The sequence below is a fragment of the Staurois parvus genome, unplaced genomic scaffold (assembly GCF_062004578.1).
Source record: "Staurois parvus isolate SC_StPar_1 unplaced genomic scaffold, SC_StPar_1.0 ptg000498l, whole genome shotgun sequence".
NCBI classification, from domain to species: Eukaryota; Metazoa; Chordata; class Amphibia; order Anura; family Ranidae; genus Staurois; species Staurois parvus.
The window spans coordinates 6,333,050-6,351,584 of NW_028318294.1; the positions used below are offsets into that span (position 1 = coordinate 6,333,050).

General features: G+C 44.2%; 1 protein-coding gene across 1 annotated transcript in view; it reads left to right on the top strand.

Moving 5' to 3' along the window:
* Positions 1–18,535, top strand: part of ADAMTS18 (ADAM metallopeptidase with thrombospondin type 1 motif 18) — a 138,219-nt gene that overhangs the window by 19,412 nt on the left and 100,272 nt on the right. Inside the window, exon 3 of the mRNA XM_089689821.1 lies at positions 547–866. Within this exon, the coding sequence (XP_089545947.1) occupies positions 547–866 (320 nt within the window). The remainder of the gene's footprint in view (positions 1–546; positions 867–18,535) is intronic.

Genomic DNA, 18,535 nt, shown 5'->3' on the forward strand with positions numbered 1-18,535 from the left:
GAATAAATACCACCAAAATAAAGCTTTATCTGTCTCAAAAAAATGCTTAAAAAATTCATATGTGTACAGTGTTGCATGACCGCGCAATTGTCATTCAAAGTGTGATAGCAGTGAAAGCTGAAAATTGTCCTGGACAGGAAGGGGGTGAAAGTGTCCGGACTTGAAGTGGTTAAGGTTATAGCTAAGGAATGCAGTTTTCATGTACTTGTTTCTAGCTCTGGAAACCTCGTTTTAAGCAACGTATTGAGTTAACTGGCTGGCACTACAGTATGTGTGCATTAAATTACGTATAATCAGGGGCGGACTGACAACTCATGGGGCCCCCGGGCAATAGGGGATCATGGGGCCTCTGTGTCCTTGCCCACAATCAAACCACACCCAAAAAAGCCTATGAAAAGGTACCAGGGGCATCTTATGGTGCCCCCCACTGACCCAGGGCCCTCGGGCAGTACCCCATTTCCCAAATGGTCAGTCCGCCCCTGCGTATAATACAACAATGTCAATGATAACCAATGAGGATGACTGTAGTCTCCGTTCTTCCATCAGATTATGTCTTTGTCACCCCCGTGGAAGTGGACTCCAGTGGAGCTTACATCTCACACGATATTTTGCACAGCAGTAGGAAGAAGAGATCTACGCGAAGTTCAAAGGCTTCTTCCCTGCATTACAGAATTTCAGCATTTGGACAGGAACTACACTTGGAGCTGCAGCCGTCCTCTCTGCTGTCTAGGGAGTTTGCCGTACAAGTTCTGGGCAGAGATGGAGACCTAGCAGATGTGGAGCACAGTGTAGAGCCATGCTTCTATCAGGGATTTATCAGGGATTATGCGAACTCCTCCGTGGCTATATCTACATGTGTGGGCATGGTAAGTCATTTTAAACACCTTCTACCAAGGAAGACTGACTTCAGCTATATGATCATTTCTTAGAAAGGGTTTTTGAAGATGCTTTTGACCTTGCATTGCTTTTTTCCCCACACGTCCATGCTTTTACAGGTACACTTCATGCAAAATTGAATAATAAAATTTAAGATGCTTATAGGGAGTGCAAAGTGTCTGCTCGAGATTTACATTTTTCAATCAGGTATTGTTGTAGTGCAGTGGTCTCCAAACTGCGGCCTGGGGGGGTGAATGCGGCCCTTTGCTTGTCTTTATCTGACCCTGGGGGCACTATTCCTCCCACTGACACCAACAATGGGGCATTATTCCTCCCACTGACACCAAGGATGGAGCACTATTCGTTCCACTGACAACAATGATGGGGCACTATTCCTCCCACTGATACCAACAATGGGACACTATTACTCCCATTGACAACAACGATGGGGCACTATTCCTCTCACTGACACAAACGATAGGACACTATTCCCCCCACTGACACAAACGATGGAGCACTATTCCTCCCACTGACAACAATGATGAGGCACTATTCCTCCCAAAGACACCAACGATGGGGCACTATTCCTCCCACTGACAACAACGATGGGGCACTATTCCTCCCACTGACAACAACGATGGGGCACTATTCCTCCCACTGACACCAACAATGGGGCACTATTCCTCCCACTGACAACAACGATGGGGCACTATTCCTCCCACTGATACCAATGATGGGGCGCTATTTCTACCACTGACAGCAACAATGGGGCACTATTCCTCCCACTGACAACAACGATGGGACACTATTCCTCCCACTGACACCAACGATGGGGCACTATTCCTCCCACTGACACAAATGATGGGACGCTATTCTTTCCACTGACACAACGATGGGGCACTATTCCTCCCACTGATACCAACGATGGGGCACTATTCCTCCCACTGACAACAACGATGGAGCACTATTCCTCCCACTGACACCAACAATGGGGCACTATTCCTCCCACTGACACCAACGATGGGGCACTATTCCTCCCACTGACACAAACGATGGGGCACTATTCCTCCCACTGACAACAACGATGGAGCACTATTCCTCCCACTGACACCAACAATGGGGCACTATTCCTCCCACTGACACCAACGATGGGGCACTATTCCTCCCACTGACACCAACGATGGGACACTATTCCTCTCACTGACACAAACGACTGAGCTTGATACCTCCTACTGACACCAATGATGGGACACCATTCCCCTCACTGACACCAACGATGGGACACTATTCCCCTCACTGACACTAACGATAGGACACTATTCCTCCCACTGACACCAACGATAGAAACACTATAACTAGGGTTGTTACCTCATCCCATTAAACCCGAACACATATTAATTACACAGCCTCTGAGGCTAAATTAATGCAGATAAGGCACTAAGTGAGTTTAATTACCACCTTTATTAACCACAGAACCTGCATAATAACATGTGTTCAAGTTTCAGCAGGGATGAGGTGGCAACCCTAACTATTCCTACCACTGACACCAATAATGGAGCACTATTCCTTCCACTGACACCAATAATGGGACGCTATTCTTCCCACTGACACCAGTGATGGGACGCTATTCCTCCCACTGACACCAGTGATGGGACGCTATTCCTCCCACTGACACCAGTGATGGGACGCTATTCCTCCCACTGACACCAGTGATGGGACGCTATTCCTCCCACTGACACCAGTGATGGGGCACTATTTCTCTCATGGACACCAATGACATGGCACTATTCCTCCCACTGATACCAACATTGGGATACTATATCTCCCTCTGACACCAACAATGGAACTAAATGAATTAAATTTATTTATTTTTTTTTCACAAATAGAGCTTTCTTCTGGTGGCATTTTATCACCACTTGTTTTTTCTTATTATATTGATGGAAAAAAAAACAAACGAAAATTTTGAAAAAACAAACTAAATTTTCTACTTTCTGTTTTCAAAGTGTATTCTGACATGTTCTGTAAAAAAAAAAAAGAAATCCCAATCCGTGCACATTAATTGATTTGTGTGAAAGGTATAGTGTCTACAAACAAGTGTATATATACTAGAATTTATGATGCTATACTAGTAATGGCGGTGATCAGTGACTTATGGTGGGACTGTGATAGTGTGGTGGGCAATCTGGCACTAGCTCATGCTGGCTAGGAGGGACACTAACTGACACTGACATAAAAAGATTTGTGCTAATACTGTGCACTGACACTGACTGGGAAAGGGCTAACATCTAGGAGCAATCAAGGGGTTAACTGTGTGCTTAATAGTGTGTAATGTCTGTAATATGTGGTGCATTTACTAATAGACCTGGCTGGCTGCAAAGCAGGGAGAAATAACAGCCACATTGCTGCTCCATGTACATAGCCCTGCATTGTTAGTAAACACAGGGCCCTGTGCTGTGATTCGCTAAGCCAATTAGCAGGTCCCGGCCAAAAATCATTGCACCAAATGACAGCACAAATCGAGCAAGGTGCTTGCCCTATACCTGAAAATGTTGGGTAACATACATGTACAGCCGGACCGCCCACCTGCTAGCTCTGCTCCATCTCACCTGTTGCTTCTTAGTGTACTCTTTAATAGCTTTACTGTCCTTCAGATTTTTGGGGGCCGAATTGTGACCAGTGGAGGTATAAAATGTCCCAATGAGAGTACACAAGGCCTCAGGTGTGGTGGGCATTTGCATAATGCTTGTAGTCAGTAGGAGGAGGAGGAATAGAGTCCCATCATTGCTATTATTGGAAAAAATAGTACCCCATCGTTGGTGACAGTGGGAGGAATAGTACCTCATCGTTGGTGACAGTGGGAGGAATAGTATCCCATCGTTGGTTACAGTGGGAGGAATAGTACCACATCGTTGGTGACAGTGGGAGGAATAGCACACCATCGTTGGTGACAGTGGGAGGAATAGTACCCCATCGTTGGTGACAGTGGGAGGAATAGTACCTCATCGTTGGTAACAGTGGGAGGAATAGTATCCCATCGTTGGTGACAGTGGGAGGAATAGTACCCCATCGTTGGTGACAGTGGGAGGAATAGTACCCCATCGTTGGTGACAGTGGAAGGAATAGTACCCCATCGTTGGTGACAGTGGAAGGAATAGTACCCCATCGTTGGTGACAGTGGGAGGAATAGTACCACATCGTTGGTGACAGTGGGAGGAATAGTACACCATCGTTGGTGACAGTGGGAGGAATAGCACACCATCGTTGGTGACAGTGGGAGGAATAGTACCCCATCGTTGGTGACAGTGGGAGGAATAGTACCTCATCGTTGGTAACAGTGGGAGGAATAGTATCCCATCGTTGGTGACAGTGGGAGGAATAGTACCCCATCGTTGGTGACAGTGGGAGGAATAGTACCCCATCGTTGGTGACAGTGGAAGGAATAGTACCCCATCGTTGGTGACAGTGGAAGGAATAGTACCCCATCGTTGGTGACAGTGGGAGGAATAGTACCCCATCGTTGGTGACAGTGGGAGGAATAGTACCCCATCGTTGGTGACAGTGGGAGGAATAGTACCCCATCGTTGGTGATAGTGGGAGGAATAGTACCCCATCGTTGGTGACAGTGGAAGGAATAGTACCGCATCGTTGGTGACAGTGGGAGGAATAGTACACCATCGTTGGTGACAGTGGGAGGAATAGTACCCCATCGTTGGTGACAGTGGAAAGAATAGTACACCATCGTTGGTGACAGTGGAAGGAAAAGTACCCCATCGTTGGTGACAGTGGGAGGAATAGTACACCATCGTTGATGACAGTGGGAGGAATAGTACCCCATCGTTGGTGACAGTGGGAGGAATAGTACCCCATCGTTGATGACAGTGGGAGGAATAGTACCCCATCGTTGGTGACAGTGGCAGGAATAGTACCCCATCGTTGGTGACAGTGGGAGGAATAATACCCCATCGTTGGTGACAGTGGAAGGAATAGTACCGCATCGTTGGTGACAGTGGAAGGAATAGTACTGCATCGTTGGTGACAGTGGAATAGTACCCCATCGTTGGTGACAGTGGGAGGAATAGTACACCATCATTGGTGACAGTAGGAGGAATAATACCCCATCGTTGGTGACAGTGGAAGGAATTGTACCGCATCGTTGGTGACAGTGGAAGGAATAGTACTGCATCGTTGGTGACAGTGGAAGAAATAGTACAGCATCGTTGGTGACAGTGGGAGGAATAGTACCGCATCGTTGGTGACAGTGGGAGGTATAGTACCCCATTGTTGGTGACAGTGGAAGGAATAGTAGCGCATCGTTGGTGACAGTGGGAGGAATAGTACCCCATCGTTGGTGACAGTGGCAGGAATAGTACCCCATCATTGGTGACAGTGGAAGGCATAGTACCCCATCGTTGGTGACAGTAGGAGGAATAGTACCCCATCGTTGGTGACAGTGGGAGGAATAGTACCCCATCGTTGGTGACAGTGGGAGGAATAGTACCCCATCGTTGGAGTCAGTGGGAGGAATAGTAGTGCATCGTTGGTGACAGTGGGGGGAATAGTACACCATCGTTGGTGACAGTGGGAGGAATAGTACTCCATCGTTGGTGTCAGTGGGAGGAATCATGCCAGATTGTTGGTGGCAGTTGAGGGGACTTATGCCCCACTGTTGGTGTCAGTGTTAGGAACGGTGCCTCAAATCAGTTGGAGGAACAGTGCCCGAAGGGCCGGATAAAGCCCAGCAAAGAGCTACATCCTGCCCTCAGGCCACAGTTTGGAGACCACTGCTCTAGCACATGGAGCAGACCAAGCTTCCCAAAAGGAGAAGGAAGCAGACTAATGTCCTCACTAGTGTGCTGCTGTTCATTTACTGTCCAATCATAAGGTTGCGATTGCTTCCAGACCAGACCATACCCAGGGCTTCTTAGATAGCACTGGACTTAGTTGCGCTGTTTGTCAGGGGTGTTTGGAGAACCATACTGGTCACAGAAAGCCCTTTGTCCACTAAGACAGCTCCCATGTATGTAGTTCAAATATGCGTTAACTTATTTGCCTGGAGTTCATCTGTAAATACATACAATATCTCTATGACCTGCTTAACATGGGAGAGTAGACTAAAGGACTGCTAATCATATCCAGTTACAGGTGGCGAATAAACAAGGCAATGGAATGCCGCTGGGAAAGATGGAGACGATGAGGAGCCCACCTATAGCACATTTACAAAGGGTGATTGATTCTTTTGTAAAGTCAAATCCGGGCTAATTCCCTCCAGACTGGAGCTTCTATGGCAAATATCACTTGAAATGCTTTGATTTTAAACCAATTCAGCTGATCTTGTTGCTTTGAAGCACATGTATAGGCATTCAAATTGTCACTGCACATCCTGAAAGCATATGTGTGATGTTACATTCTTTTGTTGGGAGCAGACTATTGTCATTAAACAGCAGCAAGGGGTACCGAAATGTAAAAACTAAGCGACTTTCAAGCGGGGAAACATTTTCATAAGTTACAAACTATTTTGATGCCTGTATGGATACAAAATAATTGCAGCAGTGAAGCACCAATGAGCAATTTTTATTGGGATTTCGAAGAGGTTATTCGACATACACTCACCGGCCACTTTGTTAGGTACTCCTTGCTAGTGCCAGGAAAATTTCCCCCACATCATTACACCACCACCGCCAGCCTAAACTATTGATACAAGGCAGGATGGATCCATGCTTTCATGTTGTTTATTCCAAATTCTAACCCTACCATCTGAATGTCGCAGCAGCCAGGTGGGCAGCACAGTGGCTAAGTGGTTAGCACTTCCGCCTGGCAGTACTAGGGTCGTTGGTTTGAATCCCAACCATGGCACCACCTGCTTGGAGTTTGCATGTTCTCCCTGTGCCTGCATGGGTTTCCTCCAGGTAATCTGGTTTCCTCTCACACTCTGAAGACATGCTGGAAGGTTAATTAGTTCCTGTCTAAATTGTTCCTAGTATGTGTATGTATGAATGTGAGTTAGGGACCTTAGATTGTACGCCCCTTGAGGGTTAGGGACTGATGTGAATGTACAATATATATGTAAAGCGCTGTGTAATTTGACAGTGCTATATAAGTACCTGAAATAAAAATAAACCAGTCTGCCCATCCTCCTCTGACATCAACAAAGCATTTTCATCCACACAACTGCTACTCTCCAGATATTTTCTCTTTTTCTGACCATTCTCTGTAAACCCTAGAGATAGTTTTGCGTGAAAATCCCAGGAGGTCAGCAGTTTTTTATATACTCAGACCAACCTGCCTGCCAACAACAACCATGCCACATTCAAAGTCACTTAAATTCCCATTTCTTCCCCATTCTGATGCTCTGTTTGAACTTTAACAGGTCGTCTTCACCACATCTAGATGCCTAAATGCATTGGGTTGCTTCCATGTGATTGGCTGATTAGCAATCTGTGTTACTAAGCAATTGAACAGATGTACCTAATAAAGTGGCCAGAGAGTGTATATTGGGTAGTTGATGTGTGTTAAACCTGTCATACATGGCTCAATTTTTGGGAAATTTATGCTGAACTAGCTGAAATTCATTTGGCACCACCTGGCTCAACAAAAGTTGTCTTTTGTTGAAGGAGTCCATTGGAAAATGATCATCCGAACAATGACTGCACCCAATCAGATACAGTCATTGTTCAGTCCATAGGCTGAGCCAGAGAATTATTTGATTGCATGGATACCTTAAAAGAATGACTGATCATGTTTTAAAAGTTCTTAATTGAATTATTAGATGTCCCCAAAAGTTATAGTTTATTTGCAGCAATTTTTCTTTAGTTTTCCATAGGCTGTGCATGAGTTAGTACCTCCAGTCGTTAATACTTACTTCCTCTTACTTCCTGTCTCATTGACACTGTTGTCCCCCGGGGCAGGGAGGGAGGTGAAATATCTAAAGAGGATCCTTGATCAGTCATAGTCACTGAATGACTGGTTTTGCCTGAACATCACCCTTTGAAAGTGAAGACTTGTCCCATTGATGCAGCTGTGTTAGGGTTCCAGCAACTGGAAAGCCTGGAGCTGTTAGGTAAGTAGTACGCACCTTTGCTTATCAACTTAGGTTATAGGGGGGTGGTAAAACCCTGCTGTTGAGTCACCCCCAACTGGCATCAGTCAAAGGTATACACATGCCACAGCAGGAATTAAACCCTCTGTTGCTTTTGGTGGGCGTTACTGCCTGCCAACCACTACCATTCAAGTAAATGGGGCCATTCTGCAAGTGCCCCGCATCTGCTTCTGGGTCCAAGGGGTTAAAGCAGGTGGTGAGATAGTGACATAGCGCTGCCTGATTTAACCCCTTGCTTGCTGTACTGCACAAGGTTGCAGGGCACTTTCAGAGTGGCCTCATTCACTTGAATGGGTCATGCTTGGCAGATGCCACCAACCATGATAGGACCTATAACTCCTGACATGTGTACACCCCTGGCCACTGCAGCTAAAGGGTGAACAGTTGAGGCGGTGAAAACGTGTCTTAACTATGGAGTTTTGCCACCCCCCAAATTGAAAATGTTATTGAACCCTTACTGTTCTGAGCCCGCTATAAGGCTGCTTTCACACTGATGTGCTGGGGTTTACCTGCACCGCGAGTGAAGAGCAGTGCATCTGCGACTTTTCTGGGTTAGCTGCACTTTGCCATAGACTTCAACAGTATTATATCCTGCAGGTGTGGTGCACTTTCTGAAAGCGCACCAAAACTCCTTAATTCGGGAGTTTTGGTACTATTTCAGAAAGTGCACCAAACCAGGATATAATAGAAGTCTATAGCAAAGCTGCAGGAAAGCTGGAGGTATGCTGCACTGCACCCGTGGTGTGGTTAAACCGCAGCACATCAGTGTGAAAGCAGCCCTATGCTATTATGCCCAGTGTATTTCTTCACACTGACCTGAAGATTTCTTCTTTCTTGCTGCTGGCCAGCACTACAGAGCAGGCATCGGCTTATGCGGCTCTTGCTCCCTACTACAGCTCTATATTTACAAGTAGTCCCACTACATTGCACTCTGTTTGATGCTCTGGGATGTCGGGTCAGCAAGCCCAGACCGCGATCTACCAGTCACCTGGCCGTGATCTACTTGTTGCTGACCCTCACTGAAGAGCAAGTTGTACAGGGAAAAAAAGGAAGGAGGGAAGGGGGGAATGCATCACATGCATAAAAAAACCCACCTACAAGCAGCGATATATCAGACTCAAGCAAGGTGACATGGAACAGCATTCGTGACCTTTGTAGTTCCTCTAGGTCCCCTCACCTGGCCAAAAATCACAATAGACTGAACCTTCATTTTTGCTTAAATCCCCCAAAACAAGGAAAAATTATATGTTATACAATAATTAGGCTCCGAATATTGTCCTACTGTATGCCATGTAGGTATTTAGACATAACAACATGAGATGAAAAGGATACATAAATAGCGGCGAGGGTCAGTTTCTCAGCACATGTTGTAGACCTTGCATTCACTTCCTCCAATTTATGAAGGTATAGGTCTATAATAATAAATCCTGGAGTCACCTTCACCGCCCAAAAATATACAATTAGGCCAGGTAGTATAGGTTCCTAGACACCAGTGTCTGAATACTTGCTGTGTCTCAACTTGAGGGCACCTTTAGTCAGAGAAGTCCCATAGATAAATCCACAGTCCCCATTCCCACAAGCAAAGAGCCTTGTAGCCGCGATCTACTTGTTGCTGACCCTCACTGAAGAGCAAGTTGTACAGGGAAAAAAGGAAGGAGGGAAGGGGGGAATGCACCACATGCATAAAAAACCCACCTACAATCAGTGATATACCAGACTCAAGCAAGGTGACATGGAACAGCATTCGTGACCTTTGTAGTTCCTCTAGGTCCCCTCACCTGGCCAAAAATCACAATAGACTGAACCTTCATTTTTGCTTAAATCCCCCAAAACAAGGAAAAATGATGTTATACAATAGTTAGGCTCCAAATATTGTCCTACTGTATGCCATGTAGGTATTTAGACATAACAACATGAGATGAAAAGGATGCATAAATAGCGGCGAGGGTCAGTTTCTCAGCACATGTTGTAGACCTTGCATTCACTTCCTCCAATTTATGAAGGTATAGGTCTATCATAATAAATCCTGGAGTCACCTTCACCGCCCAAAAATATACACTTAGGCCAGGTAGTATGGGGTCCTAGACACCAGTGTCTGAATACTTGCTGTGTCTCAACTTGAGGGCACCTTTAGTCAGATAAGTCCCATAGATAAATCCACAGTCCTCATTCCTACAAGCAAAGAGCTTTATAGCAGTTTTAAGCTATTAAAAATAATAATCTGTGCTTTAAGACTTTTGTTCAACAAGCTTTAGGTCCAGCATTGTCAGATTTAGGTGACATTTGTGCTGCTATGAGCACCATAGTATCCAGTAGACCAGGGGTGGGCAACTGTGGCCCTCCAGCTGTTGGTGAACTACAAGTCCCATCATGCCTCTGCCTTTGACAGTCATGCTTGTGACTGTCAGTTTTGCAATGCCTCATGGGACTTGTAGTTCTACAACAGCAGGAGGGCCACAGTTGCTCACTATATAAAGAGAAAGTTGCCATCATACTATGATATAGTCTAATGACCTTGTGATATCTCCATCTCACTACTTATAGAGTGTGGATTTTAAACCCGGAAATGCTTATGAAAACAAAATGGCAGTTGACTAGTGCAAAGTCTGCCGAGGAGTGGTTTATAATCAATTCTATGCGGAGTAATTATAAACCACTCCTCGGCAGACTTTGAACTAGTCAACTGCCATTTTGTTTCCACAGTTGCCCACCCCTGCAGTAGACCCATCTGAGCTCTCAGTCAACAGAAATAAAGAGTGTGTTGGCCAGATTACCAACAGCCAGTGCTGTACTTGCAATATAAGAGTGCAGCGTAGAAGTGAAGTTTTTACAGTCCATGTTTATATTATGCTCTTGATTTTTCTTGCCTTGCCAGTCTTGATCACTTGACCATACACACAAGATCGATCGTGGTCCAACCACTGATAGACTAACAGGTCTGTACAAATAAAGGCCACACACTAATCACATCAGTCCTCTAAGAATTGTACAAAAAATGGCCACTGCCCCAGTCTATAACTGGCCTTTACAGCAAGGAACACATGGATGGGCGACGCATGTCAAACAACAAAAGAGAAAAGTTCCCAGCACAACTTGCCAGCCAGCTTGCAAAGAAACCAAATTAACCTGTTTTAACAGTATGCGTTAAAAACAGGGGTTTAGTTAGCACACATTTGCAAACACGCACGTAAGCTACAGAGCCACGTCATGGCACCCCGATATTCTGTAGGCCTAACTCTACAAATTTTGAGAGCCCCCATAGTAAAGGCACATGTATTTAATGGATAGACCAAGGGCAGGTGAACCTGAGGGAGGCCACTCCTCCTTAAAGGTAGAGGAGCGCACCGGACACCCAACATAGAGCACAATGGCAGCTAGGGTGTACAATGCGCCCCCTCTCCAACAATTCAACAGTACAAAAAATGGCCACTGCCCTAGTCTATAACTGGCCTTTACAGCAAGGAACACATGGATGGGCGACGCATGTCAACCAACAAAAGAGAAAAGTTCCCAGCTCAACTTGCCAGCCAGCTTTCAAACAAAGCAAATTAACCTGTCTAACATTATGGTTTAAATACAGGGGTTTAGTTAGCACACATTTGCAAATACATATGTAAGCTACGGAGCCACGTCACGGCACCCCAATATTCTGTAGTCCTAACTCTACAAATTTTGAGAGCCCCCATAGTAGAGGCACATGTATTTAATGGATAGACCAAGGGCAGGTGAACCTGAGGGAGCCCACCCCTCCTTAAAGGTAGAGGAGCGCACCGGCCGGACACCCAACATGTAGCACAATGGCAGCTAGTGTGTACAGTGCGCCCCCTCTCCAACAATTCAACAGTACAAAAAATGGCCACTGCCCTACTCTATAACTGGCCTTTACAGCAAGGAACACATGGATGGGCGACGCATGTCAAACAACAAAAGAGAAAGGTTCCCAGCTCAACTTGCCAACCAGCTTGCAAAGAAACCAAATTAACCTGTCTAACAGTATGCGTTAAAAACAGGGGTTTGGTTAGCACACATTTGCAAATACATATGTAAGCTACGGAGCCTCGTCACGGCACCCCGATTTTCTGTAGTCCTAACTCTACAAATTTTGAGAGCCCCCATAGTAGAGGCACATGTATTTAATGGATAGACCAAGGAAGAAATGTATTTAGGACATGTGCACTGACAGTACATACCTGCAGCCATGACTGACGCGTTTCACCTGGATAGGGCTTAGTCATAGAGGCTAAGCATTATTAGATTTGACTTCCATGAACAAACCAGTATTAACAGATTTAATAGTAAATGTTTATACATCCACATATAACTTGCATGTAAAGTGTATCTAAGCTATAAATGGGAACGTTAGTCAGAAAATTAAAGTGGAACTTCCCTCTGTCAATCAACATGGACTATTTTTAATCCTTATACTGCTAACATTAGTAAATGGATAGGACAGTATATCATATTTACATGTTTTAAACCATTTATTTATTTTTTTTTACATTTCTTCAGTTACTTCCTGGTTTCCATGCCTAGGCAAATGATGTCATTCATCCAAGGAGTCTTCAGGAGGGGAGGGAGGTCAGCCAATGCCTGAGCTAAGGGTAGATGGATTCTAGGAAGTAAATGCTACATGAATCCTCTGCCCTTACTCAAGATGGCCACTGCCAGAAATGCCAGGGGGCATTTTGCTAAATTATTTCTCAGCAAACTAAAGCATGGACACATGGATGGAAGGGGGGTTTGCTTTTAATAGTATCAATGAATTAAATAGCATTTTTGTTTTGTGGTGCTCAGATGTAGTGCAGTTCCATTTTGTCTTGACTGATCACTTCAAAACATTAAAAATAAGTATACTGTTTAAAATCCTGTAATACATTGTCTCACCCTGCTGTGCACATACCCAGTTTCTCTCTACTTTTTGACACTGTGCCAAATCTGAGCCACTAGAGACCAATCTGCTGACAGCCTAAAGATTTACTGCTGCTCAGGGATTCTGGGCTTCGGAAAAATGGTAGCCTCCAGCAAGAAGAAACAAGCACAATCATAAAAGCAATTTACAGCACACACTATGTATGGTAGCATAATTGCTAAAGAACATTATTTTTTTTATCAAATTATCATGGGTAAATTTCCACTTTAATAACAAACATATTTTCTTTGCTTTCTTTTGGTCTGCTAAATATATCATCCAATGTGTTTTGTTCTGTTAAATAAGTGCAAAAATCCACTGAGTTTACTAGAAATCCATGAAACTGATAATTTTATGGGCTCTCTGCCTGTGTATGAGGATGACGAGGGGGATGAGGAGGGCGTGGAGATAAGGAGAGGTTATGGAGATTAAGAGGGAGGAGGATATAGGGAGAGAACTGTGTAATCTATCAGAAATGAAGTAGGCAGGGCTGACACCATGGGGTAGATTTACAAAGATTGAATCACTCAGAATCTGGTGTGGCTGTGCATGGTAGCCAATCATCTTCTAACTTCAGCTTGCTCAGTTAAGATTTGACAATAAAACTTGGAAGCTGATTGGTTTCTAAGGATAGCTGCCCCAGATTTTGCACTTTCCAATTTTAGTAAATCTTCTCCCATGCGCTTAGAAATGAAAAGCTAAAATCACACCTTGTGGTTATGTTAGTGGATGGTAGGAGCAAACTATATTTCTGACATATCAACAATTATTTTTTTGTACTTGCAGAGTGTTTAAGTGGATAAAATTTGGGGAAATGTGCATGTGTTGCAGACTTGTATGGCCACGTTGGACATTTAGCCCTAAGCAGGCCATAGACGATGCCACAACTGAATGAAACCTTTGAATTGTTTGTGTTTCATATCATTAGGGATAGTGATTAGTGGGCGGCACAGTGGCTTAGTGGTTAGCACGTCTGCCTTGCAGTAAATGGGTCATGGGTTTGATTCCTGACCATGGGGGTTTCCTCCCACACTGCGTGGGTTTCCTCCTGGTGCTCTGGTTTCCTCCCACACTCCAAAGACATGCTGGTAGGTTAATTGTCTCCTGTCTAAATTGGCCCTAATATGTCTATGTATGAATGTGAGTTAGGGACCTTAGATTGTACACCCCTTGAGGGTTAGGGACTGATGTGAATGTTCAATATATATATGTGTAAAGTGCTGCGTAAATTGACGGCGCTATAGAAGTACCTGAAATAAATAAATTAGTGTACTAGCTGCAAAAGTGTGCAATCAAAAGTGCCTAGTCCAAAATGATGGATTTTTATTAGAAAAAACTATAAACAATTGATGGCACGATTGTTTTTTACTCGAAAGAACTTTCGGATTTCGACTCATCTATGGCCTGCCTTAGTACCAGGGGCGGAATGACCATTTGGAAACTCGGCAGTGCCCGAGGGCCCGGGGTCAGTAGGGGCCCCATGAGATGCCCCTGGGTCCTTTTTCATAGGCTTTTTTTTAGTTTGGGCAAGGGCACAGGGGCCCCATGATCCCCTATTGCCAAGGGGCCCCATGAGTTGTCAGTCCGCCCCTGCTTAGTACTGAACATTGATATTATCGTTTGGCCACCAAAAGATCCTTTATTAATACATGTCAAGGAAAGAATTTACACAAAAAAGGCTCCCTAAAATAACTCCTGCTCCAGACGTATTTGTGACCTCATATAAATGCTCACTCATGTGTCACAATACTAATGGATGTCTGGATCACAAGGGCACATTCAGCCATTTATTGCTTCTGACCTTTCTCTGAGTATCCTGAGTATGTATTTTAATCTGATGTGTCTCGGTCTATTTAATCATGTAATCCCGCTAATCCTCTCCCCAGGGTGCCCAATGCAGATCTGCTAATTACTTAATAATCTTCTGTATCTGATTGTCCTTGCTAATTTGGATGCTGATGAAGAAAAGTAATTAAAAGCATCCGGAATTGTCACCTTGTAGCAAGTTACTTTTTTCCACTATCCAAACCCTGCCCCTGGATTACCTCCAGGCGGGGATAAGGGAAGCAAGGGTTAAAAGCGTCTGTTTAGCATTTGGTAAATGATCAGTACACCAGCCTATACCATCAGAGGCCAAGTTTACCCATCACAGTGTCAGGCTGAACAATATCTCCGAGACTGAATAACCTCCATATCCTTTTTACACCAATTACTTTTGTCACTTGGATGCACCTCTTTCCAGCTCGCTTTGTTCGGTGCAATTAAAGTGGAAGTGGTGATTCTTTCTCTATAGTTGGCAGCTCTTATCTTTCCATTGTGGCTTTCATTAGCAGTAGCTTCACAACAATAAAACAGCAAAGACCCCGCTCTTTCAAGACTCCAGTCTTCACAATGGGGACTTGGAAGAAATTGCATTTCAATAGACTGCAAGGGTCTCTTTGATCTAATTTTTGGATGACCCAAATGATTCAGTCGTTCAGTTCTCTGTTGCCTGCCAATACTTGTATTGAGGCTTGTGCGGTGAAAGAACTCATTTAGAAGGAGTTGCTAGGTTGAGTGATCTTAGACTGACAGAGGAACCACACACAAGCACATACTCACACATATATCTAACTGTTGATCAAGGGTTTGCTAAAGAAAGACTCGCTTGTTTTTTCTTTTTTTACTATTGTCAAATTCTCTACATGGACTGGTGATGTACAAGCTCCGCAACAAAACTCAGTTCGCTCAAGATGCTAATTACAAAGTTCAGATACATACATGGGAACCTTTTTTTAACTTTCAAAAGGATTTGCAGTTCTGTGTAGGCAGTCACTTGCCAGACAGCACTGCCAGATCCCTAACCTCCATTGCTTGGTGAAGAATACACTCCTGGCCTACTGACTGGACAATGAATGAGCAGAAGAGCACAGATAAAGTCATCACTCAGCTGACTTTGATTTCTTCTCCTATCAGGATGTTCACTAATAGCATGTGCGGACCCTCTATTAACATTTATGGAGTGGCAGATGTAAACGGACTTGTGGACATAGAGCAGACCAGACTTTGTCCATGACCGCTCTGCACAAGTGGAGCAGACATGGACTTGTCACTTGCCCACTCTGCTCTGCTCAGCGGGAGATCTGCAGGTGCCCATTGAGGGAGCAGGAGCTGCATAAACGGATGCATCCTGTGTAGCGCTGGCTTCTGTCCCAGGTGGAGTGACACCAAGTGTACTTCTCCTAGGACCTTTCTAGCAGTCTGGAGAGAGGAGCAGGAGCTGGGAGAGGAAAAGAAGGTCAGTGTATTAATTAACCACTTCGATACCGGGCACTTTTAACCTCTTCCTGCCCATACCAATTTTCAGCTTTTCAGTGCTCTCAGTGTTGCTCGCCGTACAGACATCTGTTGGTCCAAGGCTTCACTTGAACCCAGATGTGCCTGCCTTTTACTTTACGCATGTGAGTGCATTTTAACCTTCCTAGTGGTCTGATTATGTCCATATTTCTGTGCTGAAAGTGGTAAATTTTTTTGCATGGAAATATGTAGTTTTTTTATTATAGGCCTGTAATTTTTAGGAATAATGCACTGAAATCTGTCCGAACAAGAGTCTAGTAAACATCCCAGGTATAATAAAACTTGAAACACGAAATCATAAATTATAATATAATAAATAATCATAAAAAATAATAACCACCATCCAGAATAGAGCACCCACCTTAACACAGAAATGACTCACCGCAACCATATCATACACTAACGTTCTGAATAGGTAAGCCATGATGTCCACAACATTCAGTGCCCTCCATACCCTACTCTTCCTACCACTTCATCATAACTAAATGTGGAGATTCAAGACGTGATCATACATACCTACATTACTGGATTCTTTCCTCTGCGTATCCATTGGTTGTAGTGTATGTTTGACGTATTGTTCCATTCCATATGGCCTTGCATTACAGTGTACAATGAGTCCCATCTGCGAAACGGGAGACAACATGTCAGGTCCATATTCTGAATGTGATTTATAGCTGTATGTGCTCTATACACTATCTTGTTTGCTCTTATGTCAATAAAATAATTAAAAAAAAAAAAATAATAATAATAATAATATAATAATAATAATAAATTTAATTCAATAATATAATCAAACCAAAAACACTGAAATTTGAAATATAGCGCCAAGTTCGCACATCACTGAGCAAAGTCGCAGAATTGTTTTCAGTGTCTGATGATGAATTTCCCCACGAATCATGATCACTCAATTCTGCAAGTGGTTCTGATTTACTATCGCTGTTCTCTAGCTGGTCTAAAACTGCTTTTGACCTAAAGGGACGCTTTTTGGACGCCATGGACTTTTCTAAGTTTCCAGGCAGAACAGAACAGTAAAAATGCAGGCAGGTCACAGGACAAAGCACTCGGGACAAAATGTATGTGAAATGGTTTGAAACAGTAATGTTTTACTATGTTATTTAAGTGTATTCTGTGAATGTCAGTTTTTAAAATATTCAAATCTCCCGCCGGTTCCATCCCCTGTACATCCCATACGTCCCGACGCTCGCAGGGACAGGAACCCGGAAGATGGATGCCGGCATCGGCCGGGGACGCTGTAGGGGACACATCGCGGGAGCGCAGGACAAGGTAAGTGCTGCAGGGAATCCCTGAGCAACGCTGCATGGTATTCCCGAGTGTAGCTCAGGGTTACCGCTTTTAGTACTGAAACTTTACCCCGAGCTACACTCCGGAATACCGCCTAGGAGGTTAATTTGTCTTTTAACCACTTGCCTACTGGGCACTTATACCCCCTTCCTGCCCAAGCCAATTCTCAGCTTTCAGCGCTCTCACACTTTGAATGACAATTGCACATACATGCAACGCTGTACCCAAACTAAATTTTTATTATTTTGTTCACACAACTAGAGCTTTCTTTTGGTGGTATTTAATCACCGCTGGGATTTTTATACTTTGCGAAATTAACGAAAAAAGACTGAAAATTTTGAAAACTCCCCACATTTTTCTTTGATTTTCTTTGCTCCTGGTGGTTAACAGCTATGAGCCATAATATTATAGACTATATTATACCCTACACTCTAGAATGCATTTTCAGGAAGTGCGCCCCACCTGCAAGATATAAAAGTCGCCTATAGAAGAGCTCAGCTAAGCCACAGGAAAGCCGCAGGTACACTGTGCTGCACCCACGGTACAGGTTAACGTCAGCGCATCAGTGTGAAAGCAGCCTTATAGGGGGATCAGGACAGTAAGGGCTCGTTTACATGTACTGTGCAGTTTTGGGATTGGGGAGATGTGTTTTTCCCCCCCCCCAACCACTAGTGTAGTGTCAGGGGTTGCAACAGCAGGGGGATGGCATATACAGGAACCGATCCACTCCATTTTCCTCTTTCAAATGCCGAACGCCGGCTTCTCCTCTCCCTCCTTCTGGCATTCAGTGGCTGCAGGAGGAAAATGTTCAATGCTGTTTAAAATAAAAACAATTTGAAATTCTGAACTAATTCATTTCATTGTGGCCCTATCTATTTAAAAGGTTGAGCACCCCTGCTTTAAGTCTTTGGGTTTCAATACACTTTGTCAATAAGATCACCTTTGGTCATGCTTATTAACTGCCATGTTGGCCCTTTGCTGACCACTATAATTTCCTCCCACAGAAAGATACCCCC